Source organism: Neovison vison, chromosome 9 (assembly GCF_020171115.1).
Source record: "Neovison vison isolate M4711 chromosome 9, ASM_NN_V1, whole genome shotgun sequence".
NCBI lineage: Eukaryota > Metazoa > Chordata > Mammalia > Carnivora > Mustelidae > Neogale > Neogale vison.
The window spans coordinates 90,332,728-90,355,018 of record NC_058099.1 but is presented as its reverse complement, the minus strand read 5'-3'; the positions used below and the strand labels follow the sequence as shown (position 1 = coordinate 90,355,018).

General features: G+C 41.1%; 1 protein-coding gene across 2 annotated transcripts in view; it reads left to right on the top strand.

Annotated features, from left to right (window-relative positions):
• Positions 1–22,291, top strand: part of SMC5 (structural maintenance of chromosomes 5) — a 102,779-nt gene that overhangs the window by 66,668 nt on the left and 13,820 nt on the right. For both annotated transcript variants that reach the window (XM_044265924.1, XM_044265923.1), the window contains exons 14-17: positions 1,810–1,983; positions 2,080–2,249; positions 13,693–13,816; positions 14,168–14,290. In XM_044265924.1, the coding sequence (XP_044121859.1) occupies positions 1,810–1,983; positions 2,080–2,249; positions 13,693–13,816; positions 14,168–14,290 (591 nt within the window). The remainder of the gene's footprint in view (positions 1–1,809; positions 1,984–2,079; positions 2,250–13,692; positions 13,817–14,167; positions 14,291–22,291) is intronic.

The window sequence follows — 22,291 nt, the reverse complement described above, 5'->3', positions numbered from 1 at the left end:
TGACTAATACTATATGATGGGTGTAAGTGATGTGGAGTTATCTAGAGAAAGCGCTAAAAAGAGACACCTGTCTTGTTTGGCAAATTGTTCAGACTTTATATTACTGGCTTACTCATTTGAATTCTTGTATTCCAGATTATTTTTCAGAGAAAGTATATGTTAGAATAGTAGGCTGGGTGTTGAACTTTCTTTTTTTTTTTTAAGATATTATTTATTTGACAGAGATCACAAGTAGGCAGAGAGGCAGGCAGAGAGAGAGAGGAGGAAGCAGGCTCCCTGCTGAGCAGAGAGCCCAATGTGGGGCTCTATCCCAGGACCCTGAGATTATGACCAGAGCCGAAGGGAAGGCTTTAACCCACTGAGCCACCCAGGCGCTCCAAGCCCTTACTTTCTTAAAGCTGCCCCTGATGATTATCTCTGGTATGAATGACCTCCCTTCATAGGATCTCCTTTCCTGTCTAGCGTAGCACACACTCATAGTTCCTATGTTCTGCTTACGCTGGGAGTTCTCTCCTCCTCATATAAACAGTCTCCAAGACTAACCTTACATTTGTTGCTTGTCACAGACAGAAACAGGAAAGAAATCTCTTCATCTAGAGCAGGTTTTTCCATAACACCATTTGGAGTGTTTTTTGCTTATAAGCATCTAGGACCCTGTGAGAGACCCAACTACTAGTTGTTATATTGAATTTATTACAAAATGTGTTTTAAAAGTTGACCACATAGTATACCAGTATTCCTAGGACAACTCACTTGTAATTTAGGAACTCTTTTTACTTAACTGACATAAGATAGAAATGAGGGCTCATTGCCACTGTTTTGGGGGGAAAAAAAAAAAACCCACCTAGCTGATTATAATAAGTTGCATGTGTTTTTGATTAAAAATTTCATTATGGGGAACATTTGAGGAAATAAATATTAGGACTTGCATGTAGGTGTACCTCTCCTGTCATTTAGAAAAGAGGACAAGACCATATATGCATATAAGACCCTTTATGGACTTGTTCTGATTAATTTCTAAGAAATTAAGGAGCTTGCTGGATTCTTAAACCTAGTTCACGAAATAATTGGGAGTATTTGAACATTTTAGCTAAGCTATTAATGCATAAATGTGCGTAAATATGCCTTATCTCTTCACTTAGACTATAAACTTCTGGATAGAAACATGCCACAAGAGTATTGATAGTGAAACTTCAGAGATTAGAAAAAGCTGTATTATGAAAGCCTGCTCTTCATTAGTATTCAGAAATATATAAAATAATGTTATTGTCTTCAGAATGAGCTTTAGTTTTTGGAACTTCTTGTCTAAGTTCTTGAGAGAGAAGCTTTCCGAAAAATGCAAAAAAAAATTGAGATCCTTTAAGTGTTTCCAGGAATTAAATATGATTATGTGTCTGTGAACAATATAACTGAGGAAAGGTGAGAATCCGTGACTTAGGTGAACTACCACAGTTGTGTGTCCTGAGCTGCTGGTTCCCGGTATCTCTTCTGTAGACCCAACAAAACTCCAAAAGGACACTTATTTGGGAGAGATTATGTAGTCAAATAAAAGTATAGTCGCCTTTGCCGTCGTTGTTTGGGTTTTCTCCCTTCTCTCTTCTTTAGTGTTTTCCAAAATGATAACCTGAACTATATCAGCAATCTTTTGAGAGATGTTACTGGAGAAGTTAAAAAAAAAAATGAAAGCACATGTGTTTTGATCTTCTAAAATTCACTTGATCTGTATTTTCTAATGCTTCAGTCCTTGTAAAAATATTTTCATTAAATGTACACTAACATTTGTTTGACATTGTTTGACTTCTGTGCCAGGTAATACAAGAAACCCGGTTAAAACAAATCTATACAGCAGAAGAAAAGTATGTGGTGAAAACTTCCATTTATTCAAATAAAGTCATTTCCAGTAACACATCCCTAAAAGTAGCCCAGTTTCTCACAGTCACTGTGGATCTTGAGCAAAGACGACACTTAGAAGAGCAGCTAAAGGTTGGTTATTTTGAGTATTAAAAAAGAATATTAACTGGATTTGTAATACTTTAACTAGAATTGTTTTTAAAATAACAATTTTGAATATTTTTGTAGGAAATTAATAGAAAATTGCAAGCAGTGGAAGCAGGGTTGATTGCCCTATATGAGAGAAACAAACATCTTGAACACAAAGACAATGAACTTAGACAAAAGAAGAAGGAGCTTCTTGAAAGGAAAACCAAGAGAAGACAACTGGAACAAAAAATTAGTTCCAAACTGGGAAGGTAGGATTCCGCCTATTTGGGCAGCGGGGTCGCGGGTGGGGGGTGGCAGGGCACTCTGAGGGTACTGTGGTTAGTTACACAGCCCTACCTTGTTCTGCTGTGCTGTGCAGGTACTGCCTAACACACTGAAGGTTTGTGCGACCCTGTGTCAAGCAGATCTGTTGGCACCATTTTCCCAGTAGCATTTGCTCACTTTGTGCCTCTTTATCACATTTGGTGATTCTGACAATATGTATGTAGTGATCAGGACTCTGAAAGCACAGGTAGTGGTCAGCATTTTTTAGCAGTGAAGTATTTTTTAGACATAACACAGTGGCACACTTAATGGACTACAGTATACTGTAAACACAACTAATTTTATATGCACTGGGAAACCACAGAATTTTTTGGACTCCCTTTACCGTGGTCTGGAACCAAAGCTGCAGTATCTCTGACGTGTGCCTGGACCCTGTCATGATGATGAATACCCACAAACACATTTTATCCCCCCAAAATTGTGTGTAGGACAAAAGTTGGTGAATCTTAAGAGGCGTGAGTTTTCCTGTCCCCTGATTAGCTGTTTTTAATCCCTGGACCCCTTTCCATGCTTAGAAGTTATGTTGGTACGGTTTATATCATTGGTATTTACCACATCAGTAATTAAAACTGGGGATTGTTAAAATATTTAGGAAAAACCACGGTTTTCTAAACAATATGTTTAGCAGAAAGAGTGTCGTTGTTTTACATTGTTATCAGTCTCTTTAAATGAGTGCTTTCATTTCATATCTGCTCACTTTCAGTCTCTTGTGAGAGGTTGCCTTGAAATAGATGAGGAAAACATGGTCTCACATAGATTTGTAGCTGGGAAAGGAAGGAGTACTTTAATAGACTTTTCAGATACTTGTCTATCGTCTTCTTTAATACTGTATCACAACCTGCCACGATGGAGTTTGTTGAAGTTCAGTTGCACTGTGAAATCTGAATCAGGGAAGTAGATTACTCTTACGTTAAAGTCCATTGCACTGTAAGTGGATCTTTTACATGATGTAATTTTGTTACATCATGCATCGGTCCTTTAGAAAATGTTGGTCTTTCATATGTTGACATATTTTATTGTGTAATATAAAAAAAAATGATGTCGATTTCCAGTCCCATCAGAAGAATCTTTTAAGAATTAGGAAGCTATCAGGCTCACAGGCTCACAGTGGTAGACACAAATTCCTCAAAAATACAAATTACACATGAAATTTGTTGATCATTGTTGACAAATACTGGCAGTTATTTTTCTTGAAGTGATAGACTCGTTCACTTTGGGTGGGGGGAGTAAAATCTGCCAAATACTTAAGTCTAAATAACGATAGTTTGTCTTACTTATTTCATGAAATAATTTTTTTTTTTTAAGATTTTATTTGTTTACTTGACAGAGATCACAAGTAGGCAGAGAGGCAGAGAGAGAGGAGGAAGCAGGCTCCCCTCTGAGCAGAGAGCCCGATGCGGGGCTTGATCCCAGGACCACGACGGAGCTAAAGGCAGAGGCTTTAGCCCACTGAGCCACCCAGGTGCCCCTAACATTTTTATTTGAAAGAATAATCTAGTCCAGCTCCCAACTTAGTCACACAAGTGCTTTTCTGTGAGGCAACCATCATACTTCGGTATGCATTGTAAGTACTGTGTGCTTTCTGTTTTGTCACACGGACTATTAAAAAGATACATACTCAGTTACCACTGGGAGGTGGTTTAAGATGGCAGCATGGAAAGATACTAAACTCCCCTCCTTGCACAGACCCAGCAAATCAACAGCTACATAGAAAATGTTCCTTCTGAAAAAGACCTGAAAACAAACTCAGCCGCTCTTTTGTTACAAAGGATGTAAGGTTCACGGCCAGAAGGGTAGGAACTACAAGGACAGGATGTGCTGCAAAACCCTGCACCTAGCGTGACCAGCACTTGGGAAGGATATCACAGATACAGAGCTGTTCCCTGAAGAGCAAAGAGTTTGTGCCCCATGTCAGGCACCCCCAGCTCTTGGGACCTCTACCAGAGAGATGAGTCCCCAAAATGTCTGGCTTTGAAAACCAGTGGGGCTTATACACAGGAGAACAATACAGCAGTAACAAGTGGATTTTGCTCTTAGGGTTCATGCAGAGACTCACCACAGCACCCTGAGCAAAAGCAGCAGCGTGAAAAGTGCTTAGGCCGTTTGCATTGGAGGTTCATTTCTCATCTTAAAGCATCTGCCCAAGGAAGGTGCCTGGGTGGCTCAGTGGGTTAAGCCTCTGCCTTTGGCTCAGGTTATGATCTCAGGGTCCTGGGATCGAATCGGGCTCTCAGCGGGGAGCCTGCTTCTGCCTCCCTCTACCTGCCTCTCAGTCTACTTGTGATCTCTGTCAAATAAATAAATGAAATCTTTAAAAATATTTAAAAAGCATCTGCCCACGGGGTAGGAGCCTAATGGGAATCCCTCCTGGGACACAGGCACTGGTGGGCACCACTCTTGAATTCTCCCTCTAACCTGCAGTGGGTGTACGGCACCCCTGCAGTGCCTGCCAGAGCTGGGCGCCCAAGAGTCTGAAACAATCTTCTTGGCAGATTACTATCCCCAGGGTACTTCACAGACAGCAGTCTGAAACTTTCTCCAGTCTTCCTCTGAAAAAGACCTCTTTCCTTGTCCTAGAACTTTAGCCTCAGGAGCTTCAGGATTACCACATATCTATAAGCTATGAAATTGTTCTCAGGGAACATGATCCAGGAGATGCCATCTTTCTGCTTGGTTGGCCTTGCTGAAGCTCACCAGTACCTCCCGGAAAGGAGCTCACTCCTGTGGAGCCCTGATTTTCCCAACAGTTTCCTAGGGGACACTTCCAGGTTGCCTGGTCTGTAGACCAGCAGGGTATAGGGTGGTCCCATAGGACTGGATCTGTATTTGCATGCCTTAAAGGCTGCTGCCTGAGGGTTCTAGCTTCTGGCTTCTCTTCCACCTGAAACTAGGAACAGACTGAGATTCCTTCCTCTGGAACACTCGCAGGACTTGGCACTCTCTCAGCAACTGGGAGCTGGCGAGAGTAAATCCAGGCTGCTCAGACCCCAAAGGTTCACATCGTCACCGAGCCAGAGGAGGTTTGAACGACAGGGTTCATCTCCTTGAAGCCATTTCAAGACTTATTGAGGATTGTTTCATCTGCTGCTTAGAAACAACACAGAGTCAAGCGAAACGAAGAGTATGTTTCAAATGAAAGATCATGGTAAAATACCAGAAAAAGAACCATTATGAAACGGTGGTAATTTACCTAAAAAAGAAATCAAAGTAATGGTTTTAAAAATGTTCACTGAACTTGCAACCTGAATGAACACAGCAAGAACCTCAGTAAAGAGAAAGTATAAGAAAGTACCAAACAGACTTCACCGAGCTGAAGAATACAGTAACTGAATTTAAAAAATACACTGGAGGGTTCCAACACAGACTAGACGAAGCAGAAGAAAACTCAGTAGTGTGGAAGCCAGGGTAGTAGGATTCACCCAATAGCAAAAAGAATTTTATTATTCTTTTTTTTAGAGAGCACATGTGTGTGAACGGGAGTGGGGGTGGGGGGTAGAAGGAGAGGAAGAATCTCAACAGGCTCCACACTCAGTGCAGAGCTTAATGTGGGGCTCAGTCTCATGACCCTAAGAATCATGACCCGAAATCAAGAGTCAGACACTTACCTTAATGAGCCACCCACGTGGCCTGAAAACAGAATTTTAAAAAGTAAAATAGCTTATGGGGCCAGTGGGACAACATCAAACGAATAATTTCACATTATATGAGTCCCAGAAGGAGGAAGAAAAAGGAGCAGAACACATATTTGAAGAAGAAATAACTTCCCTAACCTTGAGAAGGAACAACTTCCAGATCCAGGAAGTGCAAAGAGTTCACATAAGAATAAATGGAAATCTGTTATGCAGAAGAGCACTGATTTTTTTACTGAAAACAAAGCACAGTCAGATGCCAGTAACATTTGGCAGAACCAGAAACCCACATCCCTCAATAATGAAGAATTTACACAATTAGTGTTCGAGGCTTTTGATGTTTGTTTTGTTTTTCAGCTATCATGACATAACTGATGGAAGCGTATTATTTGTGTCTGAGAGAATATAACTTCATTGCTTCAATATTTACCATTTGATCTTATGGATCAAAGTATTTTATCCCAGAGAGGGAAAATTCACTGGTTTAAAAAAAAAAAAAAAAATTCTCTACCCATCTGCTGGAAAGTGACTCGTTAACACTGGAGTATTTAATATCAGAATTCTGTTGTCACATGCTTTGAGGAAGCATATGAGACCAAGAGAGTCATGTACCTATGAATATGTGTGACTTCTAAGAAATTTCCAATCAGTAAACAGTGTATCCACCTCAGCAAAGAATGGTTTCAAAGGAACTATACAAGCACAGATAGGCTCTAAGATGGTTGAGATTGTATTGCAGCCACTGTCAGATCAGCTACAACTTAGTTCATCCAGGATGTACACTGTCAAAGAGCTTAATGAAGAGTTTCAGACATCTAGACGTAGTTGAGAATTTTATTGCTAGGTACTAGGAAGTACCTATGATAGGACATTTGAAGTTTTGTGAACATCCAGTTATAATTTGATGGTCCAGAACATTTGCCAGAAATGTCATGAGCACTTAATGCAGTATGGGAAAAGCTATGTCCTGTTACTACACGTTTCTGAGCAAAGGACCACGGCGGATTTGGCTTCAGACTCACTGTGTCATTGATCTTCAGTAGAATTCAAGGCCAGAGTTTTTGTTTGTACTCACCTCATACTAAATTATGCAGAAGTTAGGGGTGATGAGTACTTGGCATTGAAGGCTCTCTCCCTGAGACAACCACTGACAAAAACCAAGATTCTGGGTCTGATAATTGTATAGACCTAGTCAAGCCTCGAGAACGCATTGGAAAGGTTTGATCACAGCCCAACCCCTTCTGCTTCCTTCCAGAATTCAAGAAAATCCTCTCACACAGCAATCAGACCGTTCCCCAACACCAGCAGGGACCCAGCAGATACCTGCACTCCTCCCAGACGCCATATACCAGCTTACCAGCTCCTGAAAAGACGGTAACAGAGAAGGTCATTGTTTAGTCAATCTGTTATTCAGACATTGGTATAGCCGGTGAGGTCCTAACGTTGCAAATTTCCCAGTTCCTTAAGCCTTGGCTCAGTCTCCATATTTAGCCCAATTACAAGCCGCGCCGCATCTGACAGACCAGGTGGAGCGACAGCCATGGCTGACAGAGGCAAGTATTCACCAGCCGCAAGGAAACTAAGCAACATTGAAGATCAAACTGCAGATGGCCCATGGTTAAGGGCTGTAGATGTTTTTACAACAGTCAAGCTCTGAGTCGAATTTGGATTCTGTTCACCTTTCAACTGGAAATTCATCTAACATCCAGCAACTTGTACCTTCAATTTTAAGGACCAGGTTTCACACTAACCAGAATGCAAGCACACTGCATACTGGACACAGTGGCACACAAAGTGATTCAGCAGCAGACTTTACAACGTCCACCAAGTCAGGGTTCACGAACACGCGGAGCTGGCACCGTGAGCCGGACACGGAGCACTCTTAGAGCCCTGCGGTGTGACACTGTGACGATTTCATAGCTGGAGCAGGGTCCAGATTCCATCTCGAATGCCACAAAGCAGTCCAGAGGGCTGCACTAACGCCATTCATTCAGGACGCACGCAAGGCTTTCTCAAGGTCAGCAGCTTGTGGTTAGTGATTACATGAGTGCCTCCTCCCATAGCTTGTGGGGTGGTCATGGTGCTTTGCACTATGCTTACGGGACGGGCGGTGGCTGCCCTACTTCTGCTCCCGAAAGCAGCGGGCGCAGACGTCCATCACGCAGCAGCAGCGGACTTCCCAGCTTGCCCTAGATGAGCACCCATTGCAGGCTGCGCTGACCCAGCTCCTGAGCAGTGTTTACAGCCTGAAGGATTCCCATGGAGCAACCTTGAAAAGCTTATCCTCTCTGCTGCATTGCCACCCCCACAGGGCACTTTCCCTCAGTCCCATGCCCAGCAACAGCAGTCTCCACAACAGCAGGAGTCAGCTCGGGACTGGCAGTTAGACCTGCTCTTCTAAGCTGCAGCCACGGTAGGACATAGGCCTCCTCTGACCTCAAGAGGGGAAGGGGTTGGCCATGAAGAGTTGCTCAGAGGATCTGAAGCTAGGGTAAGTCTTAGTAGTTTCACAAGAAGCAGGATTGAATGTTCAAGTTCCTGGAATTAGTTATTAGCGAGGAAAATGCGGCCTAGTGTTAGAGATAAGTGTTCAACATCAGCCAGTTGGGGGGTGACAGTGTTGGACTTCCCTGGGGTTTTTGTTGTTGTTTTTTAATGGGAAGAAGTGTATTGCCAAATATTAAGCTTAGATATGAAACATGGTCTCCAGTCAATCAGCAAGGCACTAACAGGATTAGTAACCTTTGGCTCTTTACCTATTTTCAAGTATTACAGGACACATCACTGTCATGTTCAGGGCACAGTGATGCCATGAAGATAGTCTAGTAGACTCAGTAGGCCCCTTCCCGAGCCCCTCTCCCTTTTCAGAGAATGATGGGATAGTAATTAATGTCAGAATGTTGTGTAGGTACAAACTTTCTATGTACAGATGCTGTAAGTGCTATGGCTCTGTCTGAATAAAAGAGAAAGCAAAACCCAAAACTATCATCTTAATAGATGCAGAAAAGGACTTGACAAACTACAACACCCATTTTTTAATAAAAACTCCCAACAGTGTGGGCATAGAGGAAACAGTTGAATATAATACAGACAGTATGTGACAAATCCACAGCTAACATTACACTCAACTGTGAAAAGCTAAAATAAGTTCCTTTAACATCAGGATCAAGACCAGGATGCCCATCCTTCCCAGTTTTATTCAGCATAGTATTAGAAATTGGGATTTCTGATCAGAGCAGTTAGGCAAGAAAGAGAAATAAAAGGCATTTAAATTGGAAAGACGTAAAACAGGCGCTTTTTGTGGCTGACATGATATTACATAGAAAACTTTAAATATTCCACCAAAAGAAACTTGTAGAACAAATCAGCAAATTCAGTAAAGTTGCAAGGTACGAAATCAGCATATAAAAATCTACTGCATTTTCCTACACTAACAACGAACTCAAAGGTGAATTAAGAAAACAGTCCCATTTATAAAATCACACCAAAAAGAAAATGCTTAAGAATAAATTTAACCAAGGATTTGAAAGACTTTATACTGAACCATACATAACACATTAAGGAAAGAAATTAAACGATACAAATAAATGGAAAGATTTTCTGTACTCATGGATTTGCAGAATTAATATCGTTTAAGTATCTATGTTACCCAAAGCAATCTATAGATTCAGTGGAATTCCTATCTATTTCCTAATTCCATTGGCATTTTTCAGAATTGGAAGAATCCTAAAATTTTATGGGACCACAAAAGATACCAAATAGCCAAAGCAATCTTGAGAAAGAAAAACAAAGCTGAAAGCATCGTGCTCCCTGTTTTCAAGCTGTATCAGAAAACTGTATTAATCAAAACAGGTATTGACATAAAAACAGACACATAGATCAGTGGAACAGAATAGAGAGCCCAGAAGTAAACCCATGGATCTATGGTCAATTACTTTGACAAAACAGATAAGAGTGAACCACGAAGAAAGGATAGTCTCTTCAATAAATGGTGCGGGAAAAACTGGACAGCTCCATCCATGCAAAAGAGTGAAACTGGACCACAAGCTTACACCAAACAGAAAAATCAACTCAAAATGGATTAAAGACTAATATAAGACCAGAAATCCTAAAATTCCTGGAAGAAAACAGTAAGTTCTTTGACATGGGAGTGGACAGCAATTTTTTTTTTTTAACTGACTCCCAAGACCTTGGCAACAAAAGCAAAAATAAACAAATGGGACTACATCAAAATTAAAAGCTTCCGCCCAGTAAAGGAAGCCATTGCCACACCAAGAAGACAACCTATGGAACAGGAGAAGATACTTGGAAATATTGTGTTCAGTAAGGTTTTAATATCTAAAATGTAATGAATTCCTATAACTCATAGCAAAAAAACCCCAATCTGATTAACAAATGGGCAGAGAAACTGAATAGACACTTTTTTTCCAAAGAAGACCTACAGATGGTCAGCAGGCACCTGAAAAGGTGCTCAGTGTCACTGATCATCAGGGATATTTAAATAGCCACAGTGAGATTAGCATGTCACAGCTGTCAGAATGACTGTTATCAAAGCACAAGAAATACCACATGTTGGCAAGGATGCGGAGAAAACGGAACCCTTGTCTGCTGTTGGTGGACATGTAAATTGGTGCAGCCATTGTGGAAAACAAGATGGAGGTTCCTCAACACATTAAAAATAGAAGTACCATATGATCCAGTAATTCCACTTTTGGGTATTTATTCAAAGAAAATGAAAGCACAGATTTGAAAAATTGTCTGTGCTCTCATATTCACTGTAGCATTCTTTACGGGAGCCAAGATATGGACACACCCTCAATGTCCATGAATGGCTGAATGGGTAAAGAAGGAGTGAGATACACACAGACACATGCATGTGTGTGCACACGCTGCACTACTGCTTAGCCATAAGAAAGAAGGAAATCTGTGACAAATGAGTGGAACTTGAGAGTATTACGCTAAGTGGAGTAAGTCAGACACACGCCATATGATTTCAGTTACAGTGCCATCTAAAAAAACCAACGAACGGCAGAAACGCATAGATACAGAGAGCCGATTGGTGGTTGCGGGGGGTGGGGACTAGGGAAGAGAGCTGGGCGTTGATAAAATAGGTGATCAAGAGATCCAGACTGCCAGGATAAGATAAAGACTCACGGGAAGGTAATGTGTGGCGTGTAGACTGTATTGCATACTTGAAAGCTGCTTAGAGTAGATCTTAAAAGTTTTCTTTATCAGAAAAAAATTTTGATGGCTACGTACGGTGACAGATGTTAACTAGATTTTTGTGGTGATCTTTTCATGATATATAGAGACATAAAACCATTAGGTTTCACACCTGCAACTAATATGTTATACTTGAAGTAAAAAATGAAAATAAGTAAGATTCACGACTTAATAGCTAATGTTTACTGTCACAGCAATATTAATTGAATTGGACATTTCTGAAATTTTTGAGTACATGGCACTGAAGAATCTCAATCTCGCTGAGTGCACTTGGGTGCTTCTACCTAGATGTGTCCCTGGGCACTGGCGTATTTTTATTCACCATTGCTTTTATACCGTCATTGCAAACATCACTACAGTCCGTGGGGCAGTTGAAGTCTTCTCACAACGGTGGGAGTAGGTCATGATTCCCTTGCAGTGGTTTCCGGGATCCCCACGGGCCTCTGGACCACACTTTGAGAACGACTGACCCAGACCTATATCCAGAATAAGAAGTCCATTGACTTTGGTTTGGTGGGAGAGGAGAGAAGGTGGTACAGGCAGCGAGCTGAGCAGCCCAGACCATTAGGCTACGCGCTTTCTCACTGGTTTTGAAAGAGAGTAAAAGGGAAGGAGGAGGAGATGCTGATTTTTCACAGAAGAGGGTGGGCACCTGGGGGTTTATCCCACTTCTTCAGCTGAAGTCTCCCTTGTTACAACTGGAATTACGTCTGCCTTTGCCTTAATGATAACATATTCCACAGAATATGCAAATAGTGTAAATCTTAGCTGAAGGAGAACGGCCGGCTCACTGAGAGCACCCGGGCAGCACTCTTCGGAACCCCTTACCCGTTCTGTAGTATTTGGATGTTTTGTAGAAACTGGGATATAGAGGAGCGGATAAAAGCTACTAGGGTGTTCATTCTAGGGGAAGGGGAGCATGGCTTCCAGTTCTAAGGTTTTCCCCATGGTCTGCTTCATACCTGACTTTTTGTTGTGATTATCCTTTTATCCCCCCATAAAGATTTAGATATTAATGGCATAGCCAATCTTTGATAATGAATGCCCGCTTACTTGCCTTGAGCTAAGGTATCTGTTTACCTTGACCTAATGTAGTATGTGTTCTTAAGCACATTCCTAAATTGAATCATACATGAAATGCATTAAGAGAATTTGTTCTTTACTGGGTTTTGTTGTTGTTGTTTTAAGCCATTGTCCATTAACAGTTAGGGAAAATGTAACAGTGTACCTTTGTTGCTTAAAGCTAGATACTATTTAGTCTGGCTGCCTCCGTGGTTTTCATCTTGAGCCTCTTTCAGCCTTCACCTTTGTCCTCATTCGTGTCTTTCATCATCTGCGAGACACCTAACCTTTCCTGTTTGACTGTTGTGCTGGACCCAGTGTCTAAAACTAAACTCTCTCTTCATAAGTAATGCGGTTTTTTGTAGTGAAAGGGCCTTTCATACCCATCGCCAGCCTGCTTCTCATACCTACCTCATTAACATCACCTCTGGTTTCAAAACTCCTTTTCTTAGATTGACTTTCAACTTTTTCCAGTCTCCTTTCACTTGACCCATTTCATCTCACTTCCCTGGCTTCCTCTGCTCTCTCTTTCATGTACTGTTCAGGCCCCTGTCTACAACATCTGCTGAACTTGTTCATTCTTGTGTATTGCTGTTTCCAAACTGGGTTCCTGCTTTTACCGTGGAGGCAACGTGGTGGGGTGGAAGAGAACTTGGACTGCTGTCGGACATATCTTAACCACATACCACACATCTTATCCTTAGTTTCTTTACCTTGAATAGCAAAGTAGTATTGATTTTTAGGGTTGTATTATCTTTTTGCTATATATTTTTAATCTGTTAATCAGATCTCCCCAGTTAAGCTACTTTAGGTAAGGGACTGTGTGTAAACAACATTCATAACGATGGTTAGTAACTAATATTCATCAGTGAAGGGCCAGGCACTGTATTAAGTGTGTTACATATTTTACCTTTATAAAATTTTCATCATAACTGTAGGGGAAGTACTATTCCTTTTTCCACTTTATAAATAAAGTTCAGAAGAGTAACTTGTTTAGGGGCGTCTGGGTGGTTCAGTTGGTTAAGCAGCTACCTTCGGCTCGGGTCATAGTTCCAGGGTCCTGGGATTGAGCCCTGCATCAGGCTCCCTGCTCGTCCAAGAGCTTGCTTTTCCCTCTCCCTCTGCCTGCTTGTGCTCTCTGTCTCTCTGTCATATAAAATTAAAAAAAGAGTGACTTGTCTAGTTATACTGGTCATCAGTGGCAAAGAGGAGATCAAATCCATCTTCCTGACACCAGATCCTATACCATTGCCACCATCATTACTTCAGCTGTGCTCAACAAATACTTTTAGATCCTGAGTGGTTACATAACCAGATTGTTTAATCTGGAAGCTAGTAGTGTTTATGTCTGAATAGCATGGCTTAAAAAGCCCATCAAACAGCAGGAGACCTAAGGATTTGGGCTCAAACCTGTGTTAACTCTGATTTCTCAATCATTATGTGTTTCATACAGTTTAAAGCTGATGGAACAGGATGTTTGCAACCTGGAGGAGGAAGAGCGAAAAGCAAGTACCAAAATCAGAGAAATAAATGTTCAAAAAGCAAAACTTGTTACTGAATTAACAAACTTTGTAAAGGTAAGACATTTTCTTAATTTTAGTCACTTTTTTATAGCAGGTAGATAAGTTAGATTTTAAAAAGCTCTTGGTAAGATTTTACTATAATTTTTAACTTCGACATTTTTCATTTTAGGTCAGTAAATGGGTTAAAAGCACTCATTAAGCTAAGTTATTATGTTGCAGATGATTCATTTAAACATACAGAAAAACATCGAAAAACTCTCTTGTAAGAAGTAATTGTAAAAAGAACAATTTGAGCTATCAGTTGCATTAGAAAAATGTTCTCTTTGTCACGGTTTATACATTTTTTAAAACTTTTTTTTTCTTAGTTGTCAAACAAATTAAACTTTTAGGGGTTTTTGTTCCTAGATCTGTACTTCTTTGCATATACAAAAAGTTGATTTAATTCTTCAAAATACTACAGTGATCTCTGAGAAAAACAAACTAGAATCTGATTACATGGCTGCTTCATCACAACTCCGTCTCACAGAGGTACAGTTTTCCTTTAATTTTTATGATGGGGTTCCTGTGTCGTCACTTGGGATATGCATTTTGTTCTATGCTCTTTAGTTTACGAGTTTAATGCATTTTGCGGATGAGGAAGCATTATTTTAAACACTGTACTATGCATTTTGTGTTATTTGCCTGAGGGAGGTACGGTGTAGGGTATCGTACAGAGTCACTAGATAGGCAGGGTCTCCTGTGTGTTCTCTTAACCTGTGTAAATTATAGCCCCCCGTCAGCAGGTAGCAGCTGGTGGCCTTTACTGCAGTTGTGCAGCCTGTAAATACGGTGCCGATGAGTTACAGTCGCCACCCAGAGTGGCTTTAGCGTACGGTTTTGGTGATTTAATCTTCTCGTAATATGGATGCATGAAATGATAAATACGACGATAACATGCAGGGGGGGAAATGTGATGCACAGGAGTTCACGCAAACGCCCGCGAAGAACTGATGGCGGAGTGCGAGTAGCAGTGGCGTAGATTTGAGTCTTCCAGATCCTTTCCCCAAAACAGAAGAGCAACTAGGGTAAGAGCCGCAAACCCATGAACAACATGGACAACAAAACTGAGTTCCAGAGTACCCCTCTCGGTGTACTGCAGTTGCCTCTCCCTGTAACCACCCGGCCTTGGTCCCCCACAAGCCTGCCCTGCAGGCTCCTGCCCTAAGTCAAGATAATCCCCTGACTTAACGCCCAGCCCTCTGATCACATGATTTGTCTTTCTGGCATTGTCCATCCCTTAATTGAGTCATCTCCTAAGCTTGAACATAGCTATGATCCAAGGAATGGGCTCCTGAGTAACCCATCACTCAGAAAATTCCTAGGATTTTAGAGTCTCTTCCCGAACATTAGGGGCAAAGGCCTAATTCTTTATTACACAACATGTGTGAACGCCAGAGTATCAGTGGGTAAGAATAAGGGACATGGTAAATAGGGGGAGAGTTCATTCAGGGTACCCAAAAGTGAGGTCACCAACAGGTTCTCCTCTCTAAACGAAGGCGGCCCCACGAGCTATGGAAAGCTCTGCAGATCATTTTGAGAGCAGCTGAAACTGGGGGTGACTGTAGGCCCTAGAAAGGTCAGATGGTGCAGTGGCGGTCCAGGCCCTGGGAATCCTCCAACCAAAGTAAACTACTTTGCAGAAGCACACTGCTTACTAAGAGCCAGAACCACGCAGTAGACGAAGGAGACAGTAAAATTGGTCTTAACCTGGCTTTAAGGCTGACACACAGCACTGGAAACGGGAGAGGAGAGACAGTTGAAGTAAAACAGAATATAGTCCCTGATTGACCCATAGGTATCATCAGGAAATAAGATGTTACCACTTCAAAGGGGGGGTGCTTTGGGAGACAGAAAGGAAGAATTTCAATACTGTTTGTAGTGGGAACCAACAGACAATATTATAAAAAAGATATAAAGGAGGAAGGACATTATTTAAGGTATTTGTGCAAACTTTGCTAAATACCAAAAGATATACAAAGAAACTGAGAGATAAAACACATCATATCACTAGAGATTAGATATTTTATTTATATACGTATATGCCCCAAAAGTAAATAGGACATGAAATGACCGAACTAAGGCCAAACATCAGTCTTGTCATAAAGTATAAAAGGATGTAACTCATCTTTTAAAAAAAGACCAATTCCAAGTTCCAATATGGTGCAGAATGTGAGAGATACATCTTTAAGAAAGAGACTGAGTAAAGTTTAAACAAGAGGATGTAGAGCCCAATGGACTTTTTTTTTTTTTTTAAAGATTTTATTTATTTATTTGACAGACAGATCACAAATAGGCAGAGAGGCAGGCAGAGAGAGAGGAGGAAGCAGGCTCCCCTCTGAACAGAGAGCCCAATGCGGGGCTCGATCCCAGGACCCTGAGATCACGACCCAAGCTGAAGGCAGAGGCTTTAACCCATTGAGCCACCCAGGCGCCCCCGGATTTTTTTTTTTTTTAATCACAGAAACCCAAAATATCGAAAGGATCTATATTTATGAAATCACAGTGATACTTTTAAAAAATAGTAATATTGGTCCCCTTTGGAGGATATTGGAGAAGCAGCTCATTATTTTGAAAAATGGCAAGGAAAGAATCTAGCATTTATCCAGAATTTCCTGGGTGATGTATTACTTAGGATAAGTAAGAAAAGAGTACAGAAGCATTTCAGATAATGCAGAGGGAATTGCAGTAATAGACTGACAGCACTTTGTAGCTGCCAGTGAATCAGGGGATCATATTAGCTGCTACAATCACACACACATATACACACACACACACACACAAAAAAAAAAAAAAAAAAACAGATCTTTTTGTGCATACCTTCAGACATAACATGAGATTATTTCAGTCTGATTAAAGTTCTGGCCCAGGGTGTGTCAGCACTGCCAACATTGTCCACTGGAGAAGTCTTCGTGTGGGGGCTGTGCTATGCATTGGAGAATGTGTAAACACATCTCTCCGGCCTTTACTTGCTAGATGCCAGCGGTCTGCCCCTCCCCACTCCAGCTGTGACGAGATTGCCAGATGTACCCTGGGGGACAAGTGGTTCTCCCATTTCAGAACCACTGTTCTAAAACTACCAGTTTTAAGTCTGTAGAATACTCTAGTTTATAATTAGATCTCAATTTAGATGATAAATTGTCATCAGAAATATTTGAATCTATTTTGATTTTGTAAAACTTACAGTTGAAAAAGTAAATTCATGCACCCAAGTTGTTCTAACTAAACATTTTCTGATAGCTGGAGTATTGGTTTTTATTTTTAAATTAATTTAAATTAAACTAAAAATGTAGTTTCTCAGTGATACTAGCTGCATTTTAAGTGCTTAATGGCCATGTATGATTTGGGCCTGCTGTATTGGATAGTGCAGTATCTAAGAAAAGGAAAAAGGGAAGAGAGAACCTAATTAAGTGAAAAAGATCTTTAAAAATATATTAACCAGATAAAATGAATGGACATAATTTAGATCCCAATTTGAACAAAACAATTGTAAAAAAAAAAAATTTTTTTTTTACCTGAGAAATGGAAGTTTGAACACTGACTCAATAATATTAGAATTCATTGACATTTTTAGGTTTGATAATGTGGTTATGGATTTTTTTAAGTCAAAAATACATTGTTTTAGTATTTATGAAGAAAATACAATGTCTGGAATGTCTTCAAAATCCTCTAGGGAAGAAGGGAATCTAGATGGAGTATATATGACACTCTCTTGGTCTTGAGTTTAGAATTGTTGAAGCTGGATGATAGGTACCTGAAGGTTTACTAGACTGCTCTCTCCCCTTTCATGTATATTTGAAATTTTCCATAATCGAAAATTTTAAATTGCCAGGAAGCACAGGACAGTGATTTTTGAGGGAAGGGAAAAAAGGGCAAGATGATCCCTTGGATGGCCTTAGCTCACTGCCCGGAAAGTTTCCAGGCCACAGTGTAGGAAGAGGAAGCCAGTAGGAAACAGAGCACAGCACTACAGAGCTCACAAACGCTGAAAGGGTATTAGGAGAACGGTGAACGACTTTCAGGCAGTAAATTTGACAATTTAGAAGAAATGGGCAAACTCTTTATAAGCCCCAAAAGTCCCCGAAGGAAGAGCTAATTATAATAGCCCTGTATTTACTAAAGAAATTAAATTTGCACTTAGAAACCTTCCCACAAGGAAAACGCCAGCCTTGAGGCTTCATTGGTAAATTCCAGGGAAAAGAAAGACTAGCAGTTCTACCTAAGAGTCTTAAAAGGTGAAGGGGTGGGGGTACTTCATGACAGATTCTATGAGGCTAGCATTCTCCAGTATCAAAACCAGACTAAACTATAGACCAGTGAATCTCATGAACCATAGCTGCAAAAATTGATTTAAAAAGTTAGCAAATGAGGGACGCCTGGGTGGCTCAACTGGTTAAGCATCTGTCTTCAGCTCAGGTCATGATCTCAGGGTCCTGGGATTGAGCCCCGCATCGATTTAAAGATTTAAAAATAAAATCTCGGGGAAAAAAAAGTTAATAATCCAACGGTATATAAACAGTAAAATCCAACTAACCAAGTGAGTTTATCTTAGAAGTACAAGGTTGATCTAACATTTGAAGATTCATCAGTGTAATCCAGCATGTGAACAACTACAGAAGAACCAGATGATTGTCTTACTATATACAAAGAAAATATTTGCCAAAGTCTAGCATCCTTTTATGATAAAAGCTTTGTGTTTCTAGGAATAGAAGGAAATTATCCAAAACCACGAGCTCATAGCGTACTCATTGATGAAGGAATGAAGCTTTCCCCTAATGACTGGAAACAAGGAAAATGCTCACTACTCAGTTCTGTTCCACATTGCACCAGAGATGTAGCCAGTGCACTAAGGGGGGAAAAAAAAAAAAGAAAACCCCAAAACGAAAAACTTGTCTATTTCAGACAGACTTATGTCTGTGGAAAATCTTAAGGCGTCAGTGCTATCGATCCATTTAGCAAGGTTGTAGGATACAAGTCAGTATAGAAGTTCAGAATCCGATGTGGCTCCATCTTCTAGCAATAAACAATTGGAAATCAAAGTTGAAGAGAACTCTGTCGGGCACCTGGCTGGCTTGATTGGTTAAGCATGACTCTTGATCTCAGCTCAGTCTTAGCTTGGGGTTTTTTTGGGGGTTTTTTGTTTGTTTGTTTGGTTTTTGTTAAGATTTTACTTATTTATTTGAGAGAGAGAGAGAGAACGTGTGCACAAGGAGAGGGGAAGCAGGCTTCCTGCTGAGTAGGCAGCCCGATGTGGGGCTGGATCCCAGGACCCCAGAATCATGAGCTGAGCTGAAGGCAGACACTTAATGGACTCTTAAGGTGCCCTTAACTTTGGGTCTTGAATGCAAGCCCTGTGTTGGCTATCCACTCAGTGTGGAACCTACTCAAAAACAAAACAAAACTACTGTGTGCAATATCAAAAATATGAAATGCTTAGGGATATATTTATAAGATCTGTATACTGAAAACTACAAAATCTTGCTGAAATTAAAATAAGGCTTAAATAAATGGAGAGACTGTGTTCATGGATCAAAGGTCCAGGATTTGTTTAAATGTCAGAACTCTCCTATAGATTCAATGAAATTCCCAGCAGTGCTTTTAGACATTGACAAGCTTATTCGAAAATGGAGTAGACTTAGAAGAACTTTGAAAAAGACCAAGTTTGATGACTCACCCTTCCTAATTTTAAGGCTTATTATAAAGCTGCAATAATGAAGACATCATTGTATTGGTGTAAAAATAGACGTATATGGCTAAGTGGGGCTGAACAGGGAAACCAGAAATAGATTCACACATATATAGTCGATTGTTTTTTGGCACAGATAACTGAGGCAATTCAGTGGTGTAAGAATAGTCTAACAAATAGTGCCGGAACAATCGTGTACAATTGAATAGTCATGTACAAAAGATGAGCCGCAACCCTTACCCTCCTACCATATATAAATGGGCCACAGACTTAAATGGAAGAACTAAAGCTAAAAGCTTTTTGAAGGAAAAAAAAATTCTTGGTTTGGGAAAAATTGAGTGGAACACAAAAAGCACAAATTGTAAGGCAAAAGGAATTATAAGTTTTACTTCAACAAAATTAACTTGCTTTTCAATAGATGCTGTTAAAAAAGGCAGGCTGCAGACTGGCGGGGAGCATATATTTGCAACGCCTTACACCTGACAAAGGACTTGTGTCAAGGTGACGGGCTATTACTGGGGGCCAAATGGAGCCTAACAACTGCTTATATTAAGTCCCTGCAAGCTACTAGTTCTTGCATTTTCATGGGATTAAAAAAAAATACATAATATTCTGTATGGGGCCCTCGACATACCCTCGACAAAAATATAGCTCCTTGGCCCTGTACAGAAAAGGTTTGCTGACTTGGAGAATACTATAAGAAGAACTCTTGTACAACTGTCAATACAGAGATGACAGACAGCCCAGTCAGAAAATGGGCAGAAGATCTTAACATAATCTTCACTAAAGAAATTACACAGATAGCAGATGAACACATGGGAAGATGCTGGACGTGAAAAGATGTAGGGAAGCGTGAATTATGAGCTACGCCGTAGACCCGCTGGAACGGCAGACGTCGTATGGACGTGTTGGTAGGGTGTGCAGCATCTGGGACTCACGTACATCCTGGTAGAGAGTTCAAGGGCACACCCACTTTGGAAAACCATTAGAGAGGTTTTTCAACGCTAAAAACATACCTGCCAATCCAGCCATTCCTCTCCTAGTATTTACCCAAAAGAAGGGAAAGCATATATCCATGAGAGACTGGTACAGGAATAGTTGACAGTTTTGTCATAGTTAAAAGCTGGAAACAAATGTCCAGCAGTGGTGAAGACACGAATTACAGTATATCCACACAACAGGGTATTACTCAGTTGTAAAAAGGAATGCATTACTGAGACAGTATGATGGATCCTAATTGTGCTGGGTGAAGGAAGCCAGACCAAAGACAACTCTGGTTCCATTTATATGACATTTACAGAATGTAGAATGGCCTGTGGCGGAAATCAGTCAGCGGTGGCCTTGGGGGGATATAGTGGGGTAGGTGACAGAGGGGTACACAGTGTCGAAAGGGATAGATAGGTTTGTTGCATTGGGGGCGATGGTTTCGCTGTTGAATATGTTCCTCGGAACCCCCCAGCTTGTCCCCTTGGAGGCAGCTCATTCACCAGTTACATTTCCAAGCTGAAAAAATGCTTAAAAACTTAGGAGTTTATCATTTGTTTCACTATAGTCTTTTTTCCAACATTTCCTACTATGAAATTTGAAAGATACACCAGAGTAGGAGTAATAGAACTTCCATACGTCCCTTCTCCCTAACAAATGTAGCACTTTGCCCTGTTTGTTGCAGATTTTTAAAGCTCGTCCTGTATTTGAAGTCCCCTTGTGCCTTGGTCGTGCTCTCTTTTCCCCTCCCAGAGTCTGCTACGCTGTGGCTGGGTCTGTATGTGATTCACATTATGCCTCACTTTCCAGAAACATTCCAGAAACACGTTAGAGTAGGAGGGAGCACAAACACACCTCGCCAGAAGGAGCTGAAGGTCAGGTTTGATACGCTAGGATTGGTGAGTGTGCTTAGAGCAAAGGCCAGAAGCTTGGAAGATGGGGAAGTCCTTCCTTCACCCTGTTGTACAAAACAAAAAAAGCAGAGGAAGGGAGCAGGAGTAGCCAGAGTCTTTCTGAACATGGTGAAGGGATGCAGCAAAGAAACAGCTGAAGGTAGTACTGAGATGGGGGGCGGGGGCAGGGTGTTGTGGGAGCTGGGTATGGAGCTAGTTAGCCAAACGGAGCCCTATCTGTGTTTATTTCACGGGGTGCGAGCGAAGTCCTCTATCCATCATGCGTTCTGTTGGTAAATTAAAAATAGAGCCCATCCTACATTTTGTCACCGACTGAGCCTGTGAGCCTGGTTGTTCGGGGGAGGGGACATTACAGAAGAGATTTCAGGAAAAAAGGAACCCATTGCACCCATACTGTATGGAGTGGATCCAGCCACACAATGCAGCATTGGATCCTTGGGCGTAAAGTTTTGTTTTTGAATTAAGCGTTAATGAGCTACGGGTCATGATCCCAGGGTCCTGGGATCGAGCCCCACATCGGGCTCTCTGCTCAGCAGGGAGACTGCTTCCTCCTCTCTCTGTGCCTGCCTCTCTGCTTACTTGTGACCTCTGTCAAAAATTTAAAAAAAAAAAAAAAAAAAGCATTAATGAGCTAAAGAGAACTATAGGTTGGTGTCACGTTTACAGAAGTATCATGAAATCGTGAGGGCTTTGGGGTCAGTGTCCCACCTTCAGCCCACTCTGGAATGGAGCTGCTCTGCAGCAGCCTGTGGTCACGTGGATGTACTGAGACCTGGTGGCAGTGGACAGAGTTACCGTCCTGGGACCCACTGTGTGAGTGGCAGCAGGAATATTAATCCTTTGAGCAGAGTAGACTATGATGGAGAGTAGCAAAGTTCCTTGGGAGAAGGATTTGTTTTCAGTTTTTCA